General features: G+C 35.7%; 1 protein-coding gene across 1 annotated transcript in view; it reads right to left on the reverse strand.

Moving 5' to 3' along the window:
- The window catches only part of VWA3B (von Willebrand factor A domain containing 3B), a 76,201-nt gene that overhangs the window by 33,256 nt on the left and 25,359 nt on the right, over nucleotides 1-17,586 (reverse strand). Inside the window, exons 10-19 of the mRNA XM_075737664.1 lie at nucleotides 15,327-15,523; nucleotides 14,527-14,681; nucleotides 12,634-12,772; nucleotides 11,119-11,250; nucleotides 7,920-8,018; nucleotides 5,459-5,641; nucleotides 3,917-4,044; nucleotides 2,077-2,255; nucleotides 1,281-1,418; nucleotides 101-140 (exon numbers count right to left, since the gene is read on the reverse strand). Coding sequence (XP_075593779.1) covers nucleotides 101-140; nucleotides 1,281-1,418; nucleotides 2,077-2,255; nucleotides 3,917-4,044; nucleotides 5,459-5,641; nucleotides 7,920-8,018; nucleotides 11,119-11,250; nucleotides 12,634-12,772; nucleotides 14,527-14,681; nucleotides 15,327-15,523 — 1,390 coding nt within the window. The remainder of the gene's footprint in view (nucleotides 1-100; nucleotides 141-1,280; nucleotides 1,419-2,076; nucleotides 2,256-3,916; nucleotides 4,045-5,458; nucleotides 5,642-7,919; nucleotides 8,019-11,118; nucleotides 11,251-12,633; nucleotides 12,773-14,526; nucleotides 14,682-15,326; nucleotides 15,524-17,586) is intronic.

The raw sequence follows: 17,586 nt of genomic DNA on the forward strand, positions 1-17,586 counted from the left end.
GATGTAGCACGAGGTAGAAATACATTTGAGAAGTTTGACATGACTGAAGAAAAATATCAAATATAATTTTTGTGATGTATCTCTACATGCACACACATACCTTTTAGGTGTCCTTTTCACAGCTTTCTGCATTTTCAGATCTAAGACAAAACATTTACATTTCATTATTTCACAGGTTTTGTGCCCACAAAAGTATACATAAAAAAGCTGACATATAATAGCATCATTTTTTATTTGAGCCTACCAGCAGTGTCACAAAGACTACACAAAAATGTCTATTTCAGTTGCTAAATTAATCAATGAGAATTAAGTTTCCTGTGTTTCTTGGTGCTTGATCAATAGTAACAGTGTTACTATATGCCTCATGAGCCCTAATTAATCAATGAGGAAATTTAGAAAATATGTGGTGAATTTATTTTTTTTAAATTGAATTTTGTATGTATTTATTTCTTATAACCCAAAAAGAAAGATTAATCAGTTTATTCCCCAATTCAAGATGTGATACGAAGTACCATCACTAATGAGATGGCCAGGAGTGGCTAATTTAAAGTATACCGCTATGAAAATCTGTATAAAAGGGATATAAAGAACTAAAAATAAGACACTGAAATGTTAAAAAAGTAAAAAAAATCTTTAAGTATCATAGGTGAGGTTTTAGAACAACTTAGAGGACCTATCATAAAGTTCAGAGTTGCATGAATTACTGAGAGAAATGAAAAGTATCTGAATGTATATCCAAGTCCCGTTGGAAATACTTTTGTCCCTACGTATGTGTCTGTTCCAGAAAGCGTTTTTTGCAAGTCTAAGCATATTAGTAAAGTGCAACTTCCTTTTACATTGGTACCATGGAATTAGAACCACCACGCTCAGCTTTAACCTCAACATTGAGCATAACTACAAATTACTGTATCACAACAACAATCTATTACTGTGTAACACGATTCTCAAGATCTATTTATTCCATTGATAAGAAGCAACTGTGATATCCTTTCAGCAGCCTAAGGCATAGCTGTACCACAGCTGCCACATACTGTGCATGTAACTAAGCTGTTGTAAACCGAATAGTCTGGGCACTGGCAGGAGTCTGGCCACAGCTACAAGGACCTTCTTACAATTTCTTCCTGCGTGTCCAGCTCTCTGCATCTCTGCTGCACTCCAGTCCTTTGTACTGCAGGCCTGCACAGTTTTGCCTCAAATGAGGTGCCGTTAGTTAGTTACAAATGCAGCAGGAGAAATGTTATCATCTGCCCCACCCAAAGCTTCCTGTTCTGTCAACTTGCCTTTGACAATGGTTGTACTTTTCACACTCTTTTTGACAGAAAAGTTCTTTTTTTCAGGAGATATTCCTTCCTCTGGGCTTTGTTCCCTAGATTTCACACTATGGCTCAGGATTCGCAGCAGACTCGTCTTTGTTTGCTCTGTAGGTGTTGAAAGGGAAAGAAAAGAAGAGCTGACTTACTGCTCAAACACATGCCTGGGATTTTTGAGTTCCTCTTTGGTATCCAGCCCCAGTTTTTAAGGGACTGCCTACACAAGACCTCAAACACAAAATTACTTCAGCACTAATTTGTACTTTGTACTTTCCCAGGGATGAAAACTTCTTTTACATCAGCTGGGTAAACTTGGTTTCAGACTACATACAAGGGATGCTTCAGAGAGAAACGTAGTGTTACAAGTGTAGAAAGGGGAACTATTAGTGTAAGTAATGCTGTAACTAATGAAGCATAGACCAGTTCTTCATTCTTGCCAAAGACGTACTTATTTAGAATAAAAAGAGAGAAAGGTTTAACATCTACTGTTAAAAAACTGTTTACAGAGCTTTCAAAACATTCTGTCAAAATGGTGAATTTTTCATTGCAGGGCCTATGATGAAGCACATCAGATATCAGTCTGTCTGTTTGGGTCAAATGAGCAAAACGGTTGAAAAATAAAAATGAAGAGAAGTTTGTTAGAATTTCAGAAAGATGAAGGCTTCATTTGTTCCTACAACAAGGAATGCTTTTTGCTATTTTTAACAGAATCTTTTCAAGTTAGTGAATAAATTCTGCTAACAGCTAGAGTTCATTTTAGTCTTACCTGCATATAATGCCTTCTTCCTTCGGGCTGGACTGTCAGCAGTGGTTTGCCAGGTTTGCTGATGTAGTGTCAGTGCTGGCTCTTCTGAAGCACAGCATGGCCTATTGCTAAGACTGGTACTCAGCTCTTCAACGTGTTCAGTTACAGAAGACACAGCATGTGTCTGCTTGTGATTACTGCTTGTAAGCGACAAAAAGAAGAAACAAGCAAGAAATTACTTCAAATATGTATCATTGGTTTAAAAAACGCTAAGCTGAAGACTTCTGGTAATTTAAATACGCATTTCAAATGCTTCCAACAGCGCAAAACATTTTCTTTATTATCCTATTCTACATTTCAAAGGGGAGTTCAAAGGAGGTTAAGGAGGTTAAAATATTCTTAGTTTTTAAAACTATTTAAAGGCATTCCTTAGTCCATTTAAAAGATGTTCATTTCTTTTAAGGCAACACCCTCACAGATTTTTACTAAGGTCAGAATGTTCTGTAATAGCTACTTTGAATCCTGGCAGATTCAAAACCTACCATCAGCCATGAAAATAACTGACACACATGTATGTGTATATATATATACACACACACATATATATGCATACACACACAAACACATATATATAGACACATATATACCTATGTCCCAGCATTAATAAAAAATAAAATACACAAATTCTGAAATAAACACTTCTCTACATTTTTATACTGGACATCCTACCTGCCCTTCCATACATATGAAATCGTTCCACAGCGCTCTCCACTTTTACTTTATTTATTTTAATCCAGAATCACAGAATCACAGAATGGTGGGGCATGGAAGGGACCTCTGGAGATCATCTAGTCCAACCCCCCTGCTAAAGCAGGATCACCTACAGCAGGTTGCACAGGATCATATCCAGGCAGGTTTTGAGTATCTCCAGAGAAGGAGACTCCACAGCCTCTCTGGGCAGCCTGTTCCAGGGCTCGGTCACCCTCACAGTGAAGTTTTCCCTCATGTTGAGATGGAACTTCCTGTTCCTACCTTTACTTTAACTGTTTTTAATAGATTTCTGTCTTTAAAATCTGGTTTTAATGTACTTTTTTGTATTACTGCACAGATAAATATGGCACTAGGCAAGCTATTTTTTCATTAAGGCTGTGCTCCTGTAGAGATTACAGGTAACTTCATGTATGAACCCAGGTCTGTGTTGCAGACCTTAGTACAATCAAACACACAAAAAAGTTTTGCACAGTGGCTCAGGAGTATTTGAACGGTCTTTCTTGGCACTGTGAGGTTTTCAACGTGTTTTTCAACTGGCTGAACATGAAAATTTTTTAATGATGAGATTACTTATCTTTTGAATAAAAGCAAGGATAAACATGGCATGAACATACAGACACACATTGTAAAATAAAACATGTGAAAAGAAGAAAACTGAATTTCATTTATGGAGTTTGCCGTCTTTTAAACAAATACATTTGTATGTAATTTATGTTTCAATCAGCATATCCCAATGAATACCAGTTTCATCATGAAGTACCAAGCCACCTCTGCTAATAGGCCAACAATTTTTTGTGAATTCTCTAGATCAGAGGGAGCAACTTTACCATGTGCTGGAGACAGAAAAATATTTTCACCTCTTTCCTTTAATTATTCCTAATAATCAGGCATCACATTATTGGTGTATTTTTGTGAATTTTTCTTTTCCATTACTGCAACTGTTAAAAAAACAACGCCAAACCAACAACCTTTCTTTTTAAAAGAGGAGAATGTCATTCTTTTTAAACGAGGAGAATGTCAGAGGTTAAAAATGCAAGACAATGAAAAAGGAGAAATGTATTATTAACATAATAGCAGTATGAGGACATACTTATTCTCTGGATCATTTTCTCCATTATAACAATCCATCATCAGACATTCGGCATGAAAGGTCTTCACTTTTTCTAGGTCCCTCTCTCCTTGTTCAATCTCTCTTTTCAAAAGATGTATGTCTTCACTCTAACAAAAAGAAAATCAAATGTTTTATTACAATTACTCCTAAACATGTTTCATTTCTGAACTGAAACTACACAAGCTCTGATAATAATTTTGAATAATGATTCAGGACAGCTGAATAATTTTGTATACTTTTTGAGGTAGTCTCTCTGTTTCCTAAATCAAAGTTTGTTTTGTTCGTTTTCTGTATGTATGAACAAACTTAGAGAAAACAAGATTAAAATGTGCTTGGCAATACAGCCTTTCAAATTATTCTTCCTTTTTAGGAAAAGGACAAGCATTCCCTAACAGGACAGTTACCCACTGAAATATGAACAGCCATATTTCAGAATAATGTAATGAGGTCAGCAGCTCCCCTCATTCCAAGCAAGCAAATAAATACATACATAAATAAACAAACAAACAAATAAAGTACAATACAAGATATGTACATTACAATGGATGTCCTGTCATTCTACAGATCACAGCTGTATCACATACTGTCCCGGAAAAACGAGAAGTAAAACCCATACTCTTTAAGTAAACATTGGAACTAACTGAGAATCATTTGGACTCCAGGAGGAAACAGGAAGGAAATTCCAACAATGATCCCTTTACAACTCCCATAGGGCCAGAAATCTGGAGGTGGACAACACGGACTCTGGCCCTCATCTTTCCAACATATGCAGTGTCACACTGTTCACACCAGCAGCATCACTTAAATTGCCCAGTACACACTCTGAAATTTTTCAAGCGCTGGACTATTTTCACATCTTCCTTCTCATTGTTCCACTACTATCATTTCTAAAATTTGTGGAACTAATTAACTGAGTTTTAACTTTAATTAAAAACAAGAATATGCTTTAAATGGGGGTTTCTGTTAGTCTATTCAGAGATTTCCTACTGGGGATTGTTAGACTGAGCTGCTTAGTCACACTTGATAGGTAACTGCTATTCTAGTCATTTTACCCATTATAGATCCCTCCCCAGTGGCTACTGTAGAGCAAACTTTTAGCAAACTTCATAGAATCGTTCATTCATCATCATCTAAATTCAGCTCAGTATTCTCTCACCTATTAATAGAATACAAAACATAGTTTCATTTTAAATGGTAACATTTCTGACACAACATAGATCACATATGTTTCTTCCAGAGCTGAATTTGGTCTGTTTTTTGGATTGTGGGGGGTGAGGGGGGAGCAGGTTTGCAACAGGAGCAGTACAAATGTATGTTGCATGATATTTGGGCTTTTTTGTTTTGGTCTAATAAAATTTCATAAGTAAAAAAAATAGCACATCCATTGCTTTCACATCGCTTCAAATCCGACTAGGATTAACCCTCGTTTTTATTAATCTATTGTACTATGAGATCACAATAATGCCAGTCCTGTGGTTCCTTCAACAGCGTGAAGAAACATATTTATTTTCAAATACTCACAGTAATATAGTCTGCAGCATCAGGATCAGTCAAATAAATGTTGTAATAATGAAACCGTCCCCCTGTTTCAGTAGATAGTTTGTACAAAAATTTATTTGCTTCTATATCATCACAGTTGAAGGATACAGTATGGATGGGAATTTTACGATGAAGCTGGACTTGAGCCAAAATTATCTGGGGGGGCTGAAAATTGAAAAATGTATATTAAACATTTGGCATCTAGAAATGTATTTATCAAAATATGAAAATTTGTAAGAATCTAATCAGTCATACTGTTGCTTAGAGACAGATATAGATGAGTTAAAAGCATATACTTTATATGGATTGCTATTTCATAATTATATAAAGTGTGCTAATTTAAAATTGAATTTGAAACACTGATAATGCATTAAGGCACAGGATACTCTAATAAATAAAATTTAAATTTTAATATAATCAGTACTCTTTGTTTCTACTAAAGTGTAGGAAATTAAACAACTACACTGGTGTTTAGTATCACTGGATGTGTATAACTGAATATTCTTGGATGTATATAACTGTTGATATCTTTATGAAGCTAAATTAGTTAAATGATAAGTTGATTCAATACCAGAAAACAAAATAGAGCCTGAGAAAATAGGAAAGCTAGTGTTCCTCCTCCAATAAAGAAATAAAAATCAGGTGAGGAAGTAAAAGATCTACCATGTCTAAAAATTTTGAAGGATCTCATAGAAAGAAATTATTGACTCAGTTCTCTAACTTCTGGTAACACTTTGGTTGTTCAGAATACTGTCATAAATTCTGATAAATTTAGCTTTCTGCTGATATTTGCAATATATCTGTTTGTTGCACTTTAATAGTTAAAAGCAATCTTGGTCATTTCCTCTTTTTTATCTATAATATAAATAATAAAAGCTATTATTAACTAGGTATAAAAGAAATTACATATACATTAATTTCTAACTTAATAAAATATTACGATGAAGAGTCTGAATAAGTGTACATTAAGCCAAATTATTCTTTAATAAAATATGAATTTGCTAGCTCCTAGCTAGCAAAATTAAGTGTGAAACAATACAAAGATTTTGATCAGTTGTAAATTGAGTTTTAATGAGTGACAGCCAATAACAATCAATTTGCCTTTAGAAAATATCAAAGATTAAAACTACAATTTAAAACTTTAAAAGATGCAAGTCAAAGTTTCTCATCTGCTGATTTAAATCAGGTTTACATTTTGATATTCAAATGACTTTGAAGCATATAAATCCACCCTTGCTCATGGATCACTTTCCTTTTATCAAGAAAACCAGAACAAAAAGAAAAGTGAGCCTTTAGCATTTTTCTTCCTTATTAAAGTATAAAGAAATTATTTTTGCAAGTTTAAGATGCTTTCTGAATCCTAGATTTATTGTACATGCTTCAGTAATTAATTTTATGTACCCTTAAACCCAGCTATTTACCTAACTCAGTTTTGCTGCATATCTGCCATTACAACCAAGCTAAATTTTCAAGAGCAAATAGTCTTTTTTAAAATGCCATTTGCAGCATACCAGCTACGTTTCACCATGCATTACAGCTTCAATGCTCAGTTCTACCTAATTTGCATCATTATATCTGATGAACAAGTGTTTTTTCTCCATTTTTTAGTTGCTGTTATATAATGTGATATAACATGAAATAGCATCATTTTAAGTCACGATAACAACACTTTTCATTATGTTATCCACTTAAAACTAGATTTAAAGCAACTCCAGACCACTGCTGCTCTGTAATTGCACCTACATGAGATCAAATTTGACTCAGTAGTATAAAAATGGAATTTAGTATCACACAGAGACCTTATGGAACAATATTAATGGCAACATCTTTATATGAAAATAATGTAAATGAATAATTAGGCCCCTACTCCTCAGACATGACATAGCCTTTGTGTAAGCTCTGCAGCAGAACATAAGAAGGTACCTACTTATATATTTGATGTGTTCTTTGGTGAAAAATGTTGAACATATAAACTTGTTGGGTTTTTTATTTTGCTATAAGACATTTTCTTTTTTAGGTCTTCAAGCCATCACACAGGATTGCAGGGTTTTAATATTTAAATCCAACCATATTATGGGACCATCATTATTTTCTGATTTTTAATTCATGAGATATTTCTACTAAATTAGGGAGATATTCTATTTAACACAAATCCTAACCTTGATACTAACATGCAGCTTTAATGTTTAATCAGCTACCAGATCCTTAAAACAACTCATGGAAAACATCATGAGTTATCATGCACCAAAGACTGGACTGTGGGCGGAGAGTTCTAATCAAAACCCCTTCACGAACAGCACATTTCTCAGATACAATTTTTCAATATTATGACAACATCCAAGAGACTCAGCTCTGCAGGTATAATATCTCATACTTCAGCATTCTGATGCCATCACTGTAGCACCACACTACTGCATTTTCTCTTTTCTCATTTCAGAAATACCTGATCAGGTCTCCCATCAGTCAAGAGATAAATAGCCCGAGTGTCAGTATCGGCAAAAGCAATCTGGAGAGCTTTGAGTGTGTTTGTGGAACTTCCAACCTAAGAAACCAAAAAGAAAAAGACAAAGAAACAGCTATAAATGCTAACAGTTCTTTGCCTCTGTTCTTCAATTCATGACAGTGTACTGATTCAAGGGGTATTACAGAACCGAAATGAGTAATAAAATGGTGAAAATATTTATGTCAAATGGCTAGAAAAATCAAAGCAAGTGTTGAAGTAGCATAAATTGGTACCAAGTTGGTATTCAGCGCTTATGCAAACACACATAAACAAAATGCTAGCAAAAGAAATAGCAGCTGTAGAAGCAAAAGCAATCACTGAAAGACTATAAACAGATAGGAAGATGTAAGATAAAAGTTACATTCTATTATACTCTCCCACTGCTGCTCCTGATTGCCAACTCATCACACTCCCTTGAAATACATATTTTACTTAACAAAGTAATTTAAAAGCTCCACAAAAGAGTTGCACAAGTTTATTTTTCAAAAATAGGTAAAGGACTTCCTGGTTTTCTGAACAATATTTTTTCCAGACTATCTCCCATCTACCCCCTCAGCACATCAATGTAAACATCATTTATTTTTTTAGCACAAAAGTTAGCTATAACAACAAAACATACACAGTAAAGTAATACTGTGCCCCCTAAAAACTCGTATTTGAGTAATACCAGCACTTTTCCTGTGACATTCACAAACTTAGTGATTATGATCTTTTTTTTCTTTTTAGACTAAATGCAACTCTAAACTCACTGAAATGTGTTTCACGGCTTATGGGAACCTAAAAACTACAGTTTACATCTTCAGATTTCTACCTTTCAAAAATTCAATGTCCGAAACCTTCCAAATTTAAGGGAAAAGTAAGGTTTTATCAGTATGGAAAAGTATTTCATCAAGTCTTAGTCTTTCGATGGGGCCAAAGCAAAATCCCTGAAAAGGTATGAGTCTGTTTTATGCCAGTGTAACACCTGAGTACTGTCTAGAGGGCAGTGAGGATTGCAGTGGTGTAGGAGAGAAGAGACTCAGGATCCACATGTACAATGCGTTACAGAAGATAAATGTAAATCACTAACATTGACCCATACGTGCAAAAATACGTTAAGAGGTAGCATTATTTCTTCAATCCTATTAATTGTGTTAAAATTTCTTCCAGTCCATCCCTCTAGCAAACAGCTCTATTAGAAAGGGTAGAGCGAGTAAATCAGGTGCAATGGAATAGGAGGTACATGCTGAGAGTGACTCTGGCTGCGTAAGAATCTATGGGACAGGCATCAAGATAGTTAAGATGCTTTATAATCCTATCTTCTAAATCACAAGCAACCTTTACCAGTATTATCTCATAACAAACAACTACACTGAGCCATTTTCTTTGTGTTTCTTTGTGTTATTCCTAATGTTTTAGCATGCATTACAAAGTTTTAGGCACACATCACTCATTAAATTGGCCGTCCTGGCTCTTTTCAATAGTGGTACGTGGTTTTGATCTGATTTGAAACAATACAACTTTTTCCACTATATCATGGGAAAATACTGTGGATGCTGATGATGTGAGGGAAATAACTATGTACCTTATGATAAAAGCTGGTAATTTTACATGTCTCAGTTGCTACTGTTACAAACAGACAGTTTTTATCAGTGTTTAAACAAAGTTGACATGCTTCAACTACGTGGCATAATCACTCCCAAAATTTTAAATGTTAACACCTCTAAAGGATTTTTAAGGAACAGTTAGTTACTGTTTATAGCTCAGCTTCCTTATTCAACATCCTGGGACCAAAGCGTATAAAATGAGATCAAAGGATCTACTCTGATTAATATTCCAGAGCAATCTTCTGTTCATTTCAGCTTCACTGTAAAGCCGGCTTTCTGATCTCAGACTTACGCCTGCACTGCTTTAAACAGACTGAAAGGTCAGCAGCAGATGTCATCCCCAAAAAAAAGTAGACTGTTCTTGTACCATTCTCTGTGCTATTTCAGATATCTAGATCTGAACTTAGAAGGAAATTTATAATCAACAATTCACAACTTCATCAATAATGATGAGAAAGGCCATTCCCAAATGGACATACAAGCTGGTATCAAATTATAGTAGTTCAAAGTATTATTGAACTTGCATGATGCTGTACCACATATATGGCTGAAACAGCGCCAACTTTACAAGTCTCAAGGAAGGCAGTAAAATTAAGTTTACTAACTTCAGTTATAAGTATTCACCAACTACTCAGTGAGGCAACGCTAATACTTTCTATTCTCCATGTGTTTGTCTGTTAGTATTTTCTGAGAATACCAAGTTGTTTACCTTGTTTGGTAATCTCAGAGGTATTACATGGCTTCCCCAATTCCCTCAACCCCAGGAATTTCATGATTAAGTCTGAGGAAGAGCTGTTGTAATGCTGAGGAGATTTATTATATAAACATGGGGGGGTTGTATTAGAAAACATAACATGGGATGTATCTGTACTGTTGTATTACTGATTTTCAGTCCTGTGCTCCTAACATCGTTGTCCACATGTGACACATGAACTGGTCCTAAAGCTGCTGCCAGTGGCTGGATAGAAGCATTTCTATGCTGTTTCAGGGTAAAATCCTCAGATTTTGGCCACTGTCAGAGAAAGAATATTGGGTAGATAGAGAAACGTTTGGTCTGAGTGTGGTTGCTCTCACGTTCCTATGATGGCTAAAGTCAGCTGTCTACCAGTGCACCAAAGGGGACTAGAAAGGCTCCTCCAGCTCACTGGCACCAGTTTCCTGTATCACCTGTGAGCTGTAAGTCTGCCAGTGACAGCCCTCATCCATGCAGCAGTCTTACAGCAAGAGTGACAAATGTACACACATGGTCTGAGCACTGACATGGTTTCTACGGAAATCAAATTGGCCAATGTTTGCGTTGTGGCTACTAAACATAGCAGGCTGCAAGTTGAATTAGTATGATCTTATAAACAGGTCTACTGCTAAAGGAACAGTATAACTGACACAGACAATACGTTGTACTCAGATCTACTAAAGTCTATACATCATCTATATTTTCAGCTTACTCAAGTCAAATACTTAGTCAATCTAAAAATACACCGGCCATATAGAAAGAGAAGGCACAAATATAACTTTGTACAAACACACTTTGTGATAATTAGTTTCCATGTTACCTCAAGCCCTTTTATCCAAAGCCAAGCATCTTGCAAATTTTCCTCATTAACTTCAGCAAGTTTCTCTTGCCATGCCACTGCTTGGGCACTAAATTTCACAAAGTTAAATCTCTTTTTGTGTCTCAGTTGTTCCTGCAAGAGACAGCAGCTGAATTTTACTCAGTGTTAAAAGAAAGAATACTTGTATCCTGAAATACTAACTAGTAGGAGTTATTGTAATTAATATATAGTTGATTATATGGTTACAATAAATTATGATAATATTCAGTTATGGTATAAAGAGACAATTATTGCCTACAATTATAAAGATTACTTGAACTTCCCAATATAAGTCTCCATTTACTCCTATTTCTCAAACTACTTGGACAGCAAATGTCTAGGAGGGCAAGAAAGAGACAGACAAAACTGGGTATGAACAGTAGTATAAGGAAGAGATTATGACTGCTTACCAAAGGAAATTGAAATCAGAATCAAAATAAGACATCATTTAGAGGAGAACAAGAATCAAATGTAGAGCACTAAGTAAGGGGAACTAGGACAGCAAGAGAGAATTAAGTTAAGACTTTGCTGAAGTTGGTTTTGGACAGAAGTTATAAGGAGGGAAAGATTTCTGCAAGCTAGTAGAAACTTTCAGAGCCTGGATTCTTTGCCTCCCTTTCATCACCATTTCTGTGCAACTGTCTGTGAAACCTTCTGGCACAGTATCTAATTTTCTAGCGCTGATCTGCCTAGAGCACTACATCATACCACATCCTATCACTTGTGCACTTAGGCCAAAAACCTCTCTTACAGTTTTAAATTTTATACCCCTACTAATGATTGCTATCAATTCCAGACTGATGGAATATTTATTTATCAGTTATTTCTCTCAGGTCTAAAAAAAGTTAAGATTAATCATATTTTAACAGTGCTTGTTTCTCTCAAATATTAATGTAAGCTTAGGTGATATTCCAAATTCCTAAAACTAGGTGAGACAAATCCTTAGGTGTGTCTGCCAGTACTCACTGCTTTTGAAGTACTTCTACACTTTGCAAGTCCCTTTGCAAAGTTCTAAGTCACTGTTAAATGCAAGCAATTTCAAAATGTTCTGCATCTTCTACTGTAAAAGTATGAAAGTGAATCTAGAACACACACTACAAATCACAACATGCCAGTGGAATTGGATGACACTGCTTAAATATAAAAAGTAAAATTCAAAAAGGTGTTTCATTGCATAGCTTTTTAGGGTTTTTTCCTTTTTTTCCCTTTTTTTTGGAGGGATGTGGCTCAAGGGAAAGAAGTAGTAGTTAGGTCTTTATAATTTTTAACGTTTTCTCCAGATTTTTTTCAAATACTTGTACAAATGAGGAAAACATATAATTTTTTAACTGAAAAATGAGCACACCAAGAAAATTAAAAATATTTTTATAAACCTATTTTTTTAAAAAATCATTAAAAAAATAGAATAACAACCATCCAGAAAAAATCAACCTACTTTAAAATTCTCCTGTCTTCAGAGTCATCACTTTATCATACCTGTATGAGCTGAAAGATTTTCTCCTTCACCAGTGGCAGCTTGTCCTTCATAGACTGGGATGTATCAATAAGAATACAGACATCATCTTCAAGCACATTCCCAAAAAGCCCTCTGCTTCCTTGTTGAAGCCACTTAATCCTGGGAGAGAAAAAAAAAAAAATCAAAACCTGGTCTGTAAGATCTTTAGAGCTTTGCATATAAGAATCTGAAGCACATGTTACTAGTCAGTGTCAGAAGCGGTATACTGGCCTTGATGAACCAATACTCTGTCACTACCTAACAACACAAGGCATTTTTATTTCCTAATTTCAGTAGGAATCTGGAGACGGACAAAACAGACAAAGAAATACAGCATCTTTATAAAGACAATTATCAGGTAGTTTGAGCTGGGAAATCCCATGTGGAAGTAACTATAACTATTGTCCCTGGAACTGTTCTCCAGGCTGAACTCAGGAAATCATGTGAGAACCTATTCTGCAAGGAACTTGAGCACTTTGAAGAGTCTTAATGTAACACAGATGCTTCGATGCTTTGCTGACCTTAAGCCTTAAATACAGACTTAGTTTTACATTTTAAACAGGATTGAAGCATGCCTGCAAGTTAAATACGTGCATACATACTGCTGTGTACAAGAACATTTCCTCAGTAATGGCTGCAGCAGGTCCAAATCTGATTTCCCTTGAGAGTCATAAACTACTTGTCTGCTCTGAAACGGAGATATTGAACAGACGGAATATAATGGCCCTGGGAAAAATATTACTCATCTCCACAGAGGTTTAAAAAAAATAACATGAAAACTTAAAGGATCCTATCACATTTGCTACTGATAGCTATTTTGCCATTAGTTAATTCCCCAAAAGAGTTTGATGAGGTCTACCAAGACTTTTTAACAATGAGATGAACTATTCAAAACAGGAAACCCATAATCTTGGCTTGGATGTCAAAAATATATACTCATCCAAAGCCTTTACCTCAAATTTTCCTTCTGCAGAATGTTAATGTTATCCTAAATACAAGAAGATGAACTACAAGGAATAACAAAACTCTGTTTGACCTTGCTAAATATAATCAGGCTGTTATACTTTCATTAGAGAAGCAGCAATAAAATGAAAATTCACATCCTGCTTTTTGCAGTGAGACATCACATTGTCCTAATATACAAAACAGAGGGCAACATTTTTTATTCTTTCTCTCAGTTCTACAATATCCATTTTTAAAGTTTCTTTCTTCTCCCAATGTAGAAATAAAAACCAGTTTACTTTAGGGCATCTTTAAGACAGATGAATCAGACCCTTACTATTTTTTTGTATATGTTCTACAAAATCAAAGAGTGTATCTATATGGCTGCAGAAAGGTAAACTAGGGAGCTAACTTCAGCACTGAACTTCTGATCATATGCATTACTTAGTATCTCATGCCCTGACTCTGATCTAGACTGTTCAAACTTGTCTTCAACACAAAATTGCATAAAGGGCAGACAACCATTATCAGTACGGGCCCACGACAAGCTGTGCTACTTGGTGTCGGAGATATCACAAAGGATCCTAGGTACACAGGATGAATGTTTACCAAGTTTTATTGATGCTTCTGTAAGTTATCTGCCACCATATGTCCTGAAGCTTTGTGGCACTTTCAGCAGTATTTCAGTAATGTGCAGACTGACTTTCACATTTGTGTTCCAGAAGGAGAACAAAAGATAAAATTGTTCATCGGTTTTCTTACATGGCTACTAAGAAATCCTACACACAAGATTCTGATCTAAAATGGATTTCTGGCTTCGTACTGTAACTGGCAGTTTACCAACCACTTCAGCTTATTATGACAGTAAATGCCAAACATTTCAACAGCAATGTAAAATAATACAAAATGATTTTATGTGACAGAACACTAACCTTCCTTCCACTTGTCTGAGAGCTGTCCTCATTTTCTCTTCGTACTGCTTATACTTTTCTGTACTAACATATACGTGAACTACAGATCCATCTTTCCAGAAGGTATGTACAAACTTGTCACAGTATTTTGCATGAATTATCTTCCTGTTTGTCTCCTACAGCCAAGAAAACATGTTTCATGCTCCAAAACACATTATTTTGCAGTGCCTTTAATATGTGAGGAACAAACTTCAAAGGTATATACTTGTTGCACATGAACAGGTGCAGAAATAGTCATAGGATAGGGTGGTCACAGAACTTGCTCCTAGCAAAAATCAATAGAAACTGTTTTTATTCTTGTAGCTATCAAGAACAGAAGCTTACCAAACAGTGTAATGATAGAGCTTGAGAAGAACAAATAGAAGACAAATGAATTCAAATTTGTTTAAGGACCTGCAAACACTGGAGCAGCTGAGACCAACACTTCTTCTAAGGAAAAATAAAGATGACAAGCTATCTTTGCCCTACCCCACACAAATACATAGAACACCAAGGCATTGGTTAAGCCAGTTCTGATTCTTCCTCGCAGACTGTATGTGGACCAGCAATGAGTCCTTGAAACAGTCATTTTCAAATAGCTCTCTGAAACAATCTTATTTATGACCATCTTTGTTCCATTCCACTAATAAGCTGATTTTAACAAAAACTACAAAACAACAGACCATACACTTTATCATAAATCCATCTATCAGTCAAGTCTTCAAGCTTTAAAAGAAAAACAAACAACTCACAGGACGTGAGGGAAAATTAACAATACTCACAGCATCAGTTCGTGAAGATTCATCCTCTGGTTTAGTTTTTATGTCAACAATCCCATCTGCATGGCGAAAAGTACAATCAGCAAGTGCATCGTACAGTGTGAGTTTCTGAGCTTTCAAGCCATACTTCTGCAACCATTTCTCAGAAGTCAAATATTTGTCAGATGCATGCTTTTGTAGTGGGTGATCAGCTTTAGTTGCTAACAAAGAAAATAAAACAAACAAAATCTCATGTATAACACGGTTCATTTTGGATAAGCTATTTTCAAAAACAGGCTATGATACTGGAGTAAAAATTTTCAAGCTTCTGCTTGCACTGACAGCATTAGAGTAAGCAGGTATTTCTGACTGATTTTTAATATTGTCTGCTTTGGTTGTGGGGTTTTTTCTTATCACAGAACTCTTTTGCAACAAATTCCTTTATAACTGGAACAAACCCATCAGAAGATAGAGCGCAAAGACGACAAATAGCTGCAGGATCAACATATAAAAGGAATACTCTTAGTAGTATGAAGGTTGACTTAACCTTTATATTGGTTGAATTACAAAATGCCAGGAAAGGTTCCTGTATAAGATGTCTAACTTCAAGCAGAATCATTTGAGAAAATGAAACAACAGAAGATATAATTGAAAATACAGTTGAGAACAACGGTTAACATTGCCATCGGTCATTTTCAGAGAAGGTCATTTAAAGTAAAAAGCAAATTACAATGTCTTTGGAAGAGATTTTACTTTGTTTCTCTGCAATATTGCCTTTTTATAGGCTGAATATTGCACCATGTATCCCAAGCCACAAATTACTTGTGTTGGTACCATCTTAACATTTTCTCTAGTTCTACACCCTCCTTCTAGAATTTTTAGTTGATACTGAAAGAAACAGATTTTTTGTTTTTGTCTGAACTAGTGTGACTGTTCTTATGTTTACCCTTGTATGTCATATTGTCGTAGAAATGTCTAAGGACCATCTTAAGGTTGGGTACTGCACATCTCTGGATACCAGTAATAGGATACAGGACTCTACACTCACTCATCACCAGCTCAATAAACAACACCTAAATCAAATGACCCAGGAGAGGGTCTCATAGCAGGATGAATTCATTTTGCCACATTTTAATTTTAGTCAGACTAGGTGGTATAAATGTCTACTCTGTATATGCAGATACAGTAACAACAATATTGAGATCCTGAGCCTATAAACAAACCTATGGAGACATCTACTGCCTTAACAAACACAGAGATCAGCCAGCATCAGGGCAGGGTGGGTTCATGTAGAAACATTTGCTTTCTGATTGCTTGCGGTCCTTAGGACAGCCATTGTGGCAAGTGTCACAAATCCACTGACATAATTTTAAAAACAAAACTTGTTTTCGTTCTTCCACATGTTTTGTGTAAAGTCATGTTTCAGTTCAGGTAAGTAGTGTGTTTTCTCAGTTTCTTCTCCTGAAGAACACTGCAATCTTCAGAACAAAGTACATTTTGCAGGAGAGCATTTTAAACAGATCAGGAAGGCAAAAGCAGGAAGAAATGCAGGCAAACAGAAAGACTGCAGTTATTTGGATAAATGGGCAACAGTCAAATAATGCTGAAGAGCTGACAAAATAGATCACATGGTAATTTCATTTCCTTTATTTATGAAGTGATTATATATGAAGGCATACACTAAGAGAACATTAAAACTGCATAGTCAGACACACATAAATAAACACTGAAATTAGGCCTGCCCTCACAGTTTTATTGTGCTCTTTTTGTTCATATGCATTATGGTGTAGCTGTTTAACTTCATATGGGAAGTCCTGCTAATTCAGAAGACGCTTTTATCAGTATAAAGAACTCTACCATGCCTTCACAGAAGAAAAAACTCAAGCTTAAGTCCTGCAGAGTTATGTTATTGACAGATGTTCAAACTCAGTGCAGGCAGAGAAAGTTCCCAGCTTCAAATCTTCACCATCACCGCCCTATTCACACATCTCAACACACCACTGAGAGTTCAGGTGACGGACCAACTGACTGTGCAAAGCGTTCCTCAGCAGGCGATCCAGAAAAGGGCATCTGGCCACAGCCTCCGTCTAGCCAAAGCAAAAGCAACTGCACTGCAAAACTAACACTGGAGCTACACAAACTCACTGATGACTTGTGCTAACTCACTCTGAATCTTGTATCAACTTATGCAAAAAATACCACTAGACACTGTGTAAGTATTTTAAAACCAGGGAGTAAGGCAGAATATAGGCACTGACAATCACAGCTATGATCCTGAAAATCC

The sequence above is a fragment of the Balearica regulorum genome, chromosome 1 (genome assembly GCF_011004875.1).
Source record: "Balearica regulorum gibbericeps isolate bBalReg1 chromosome 1, bBalReg1.pri, whole genome shotgun sequence".
NCBI classification, from domain to species: Eukaryota; Metazoa; Chordata; class Aves; order Gruiformes; family Gruidae; genus Balearica; species Balearica regulorum.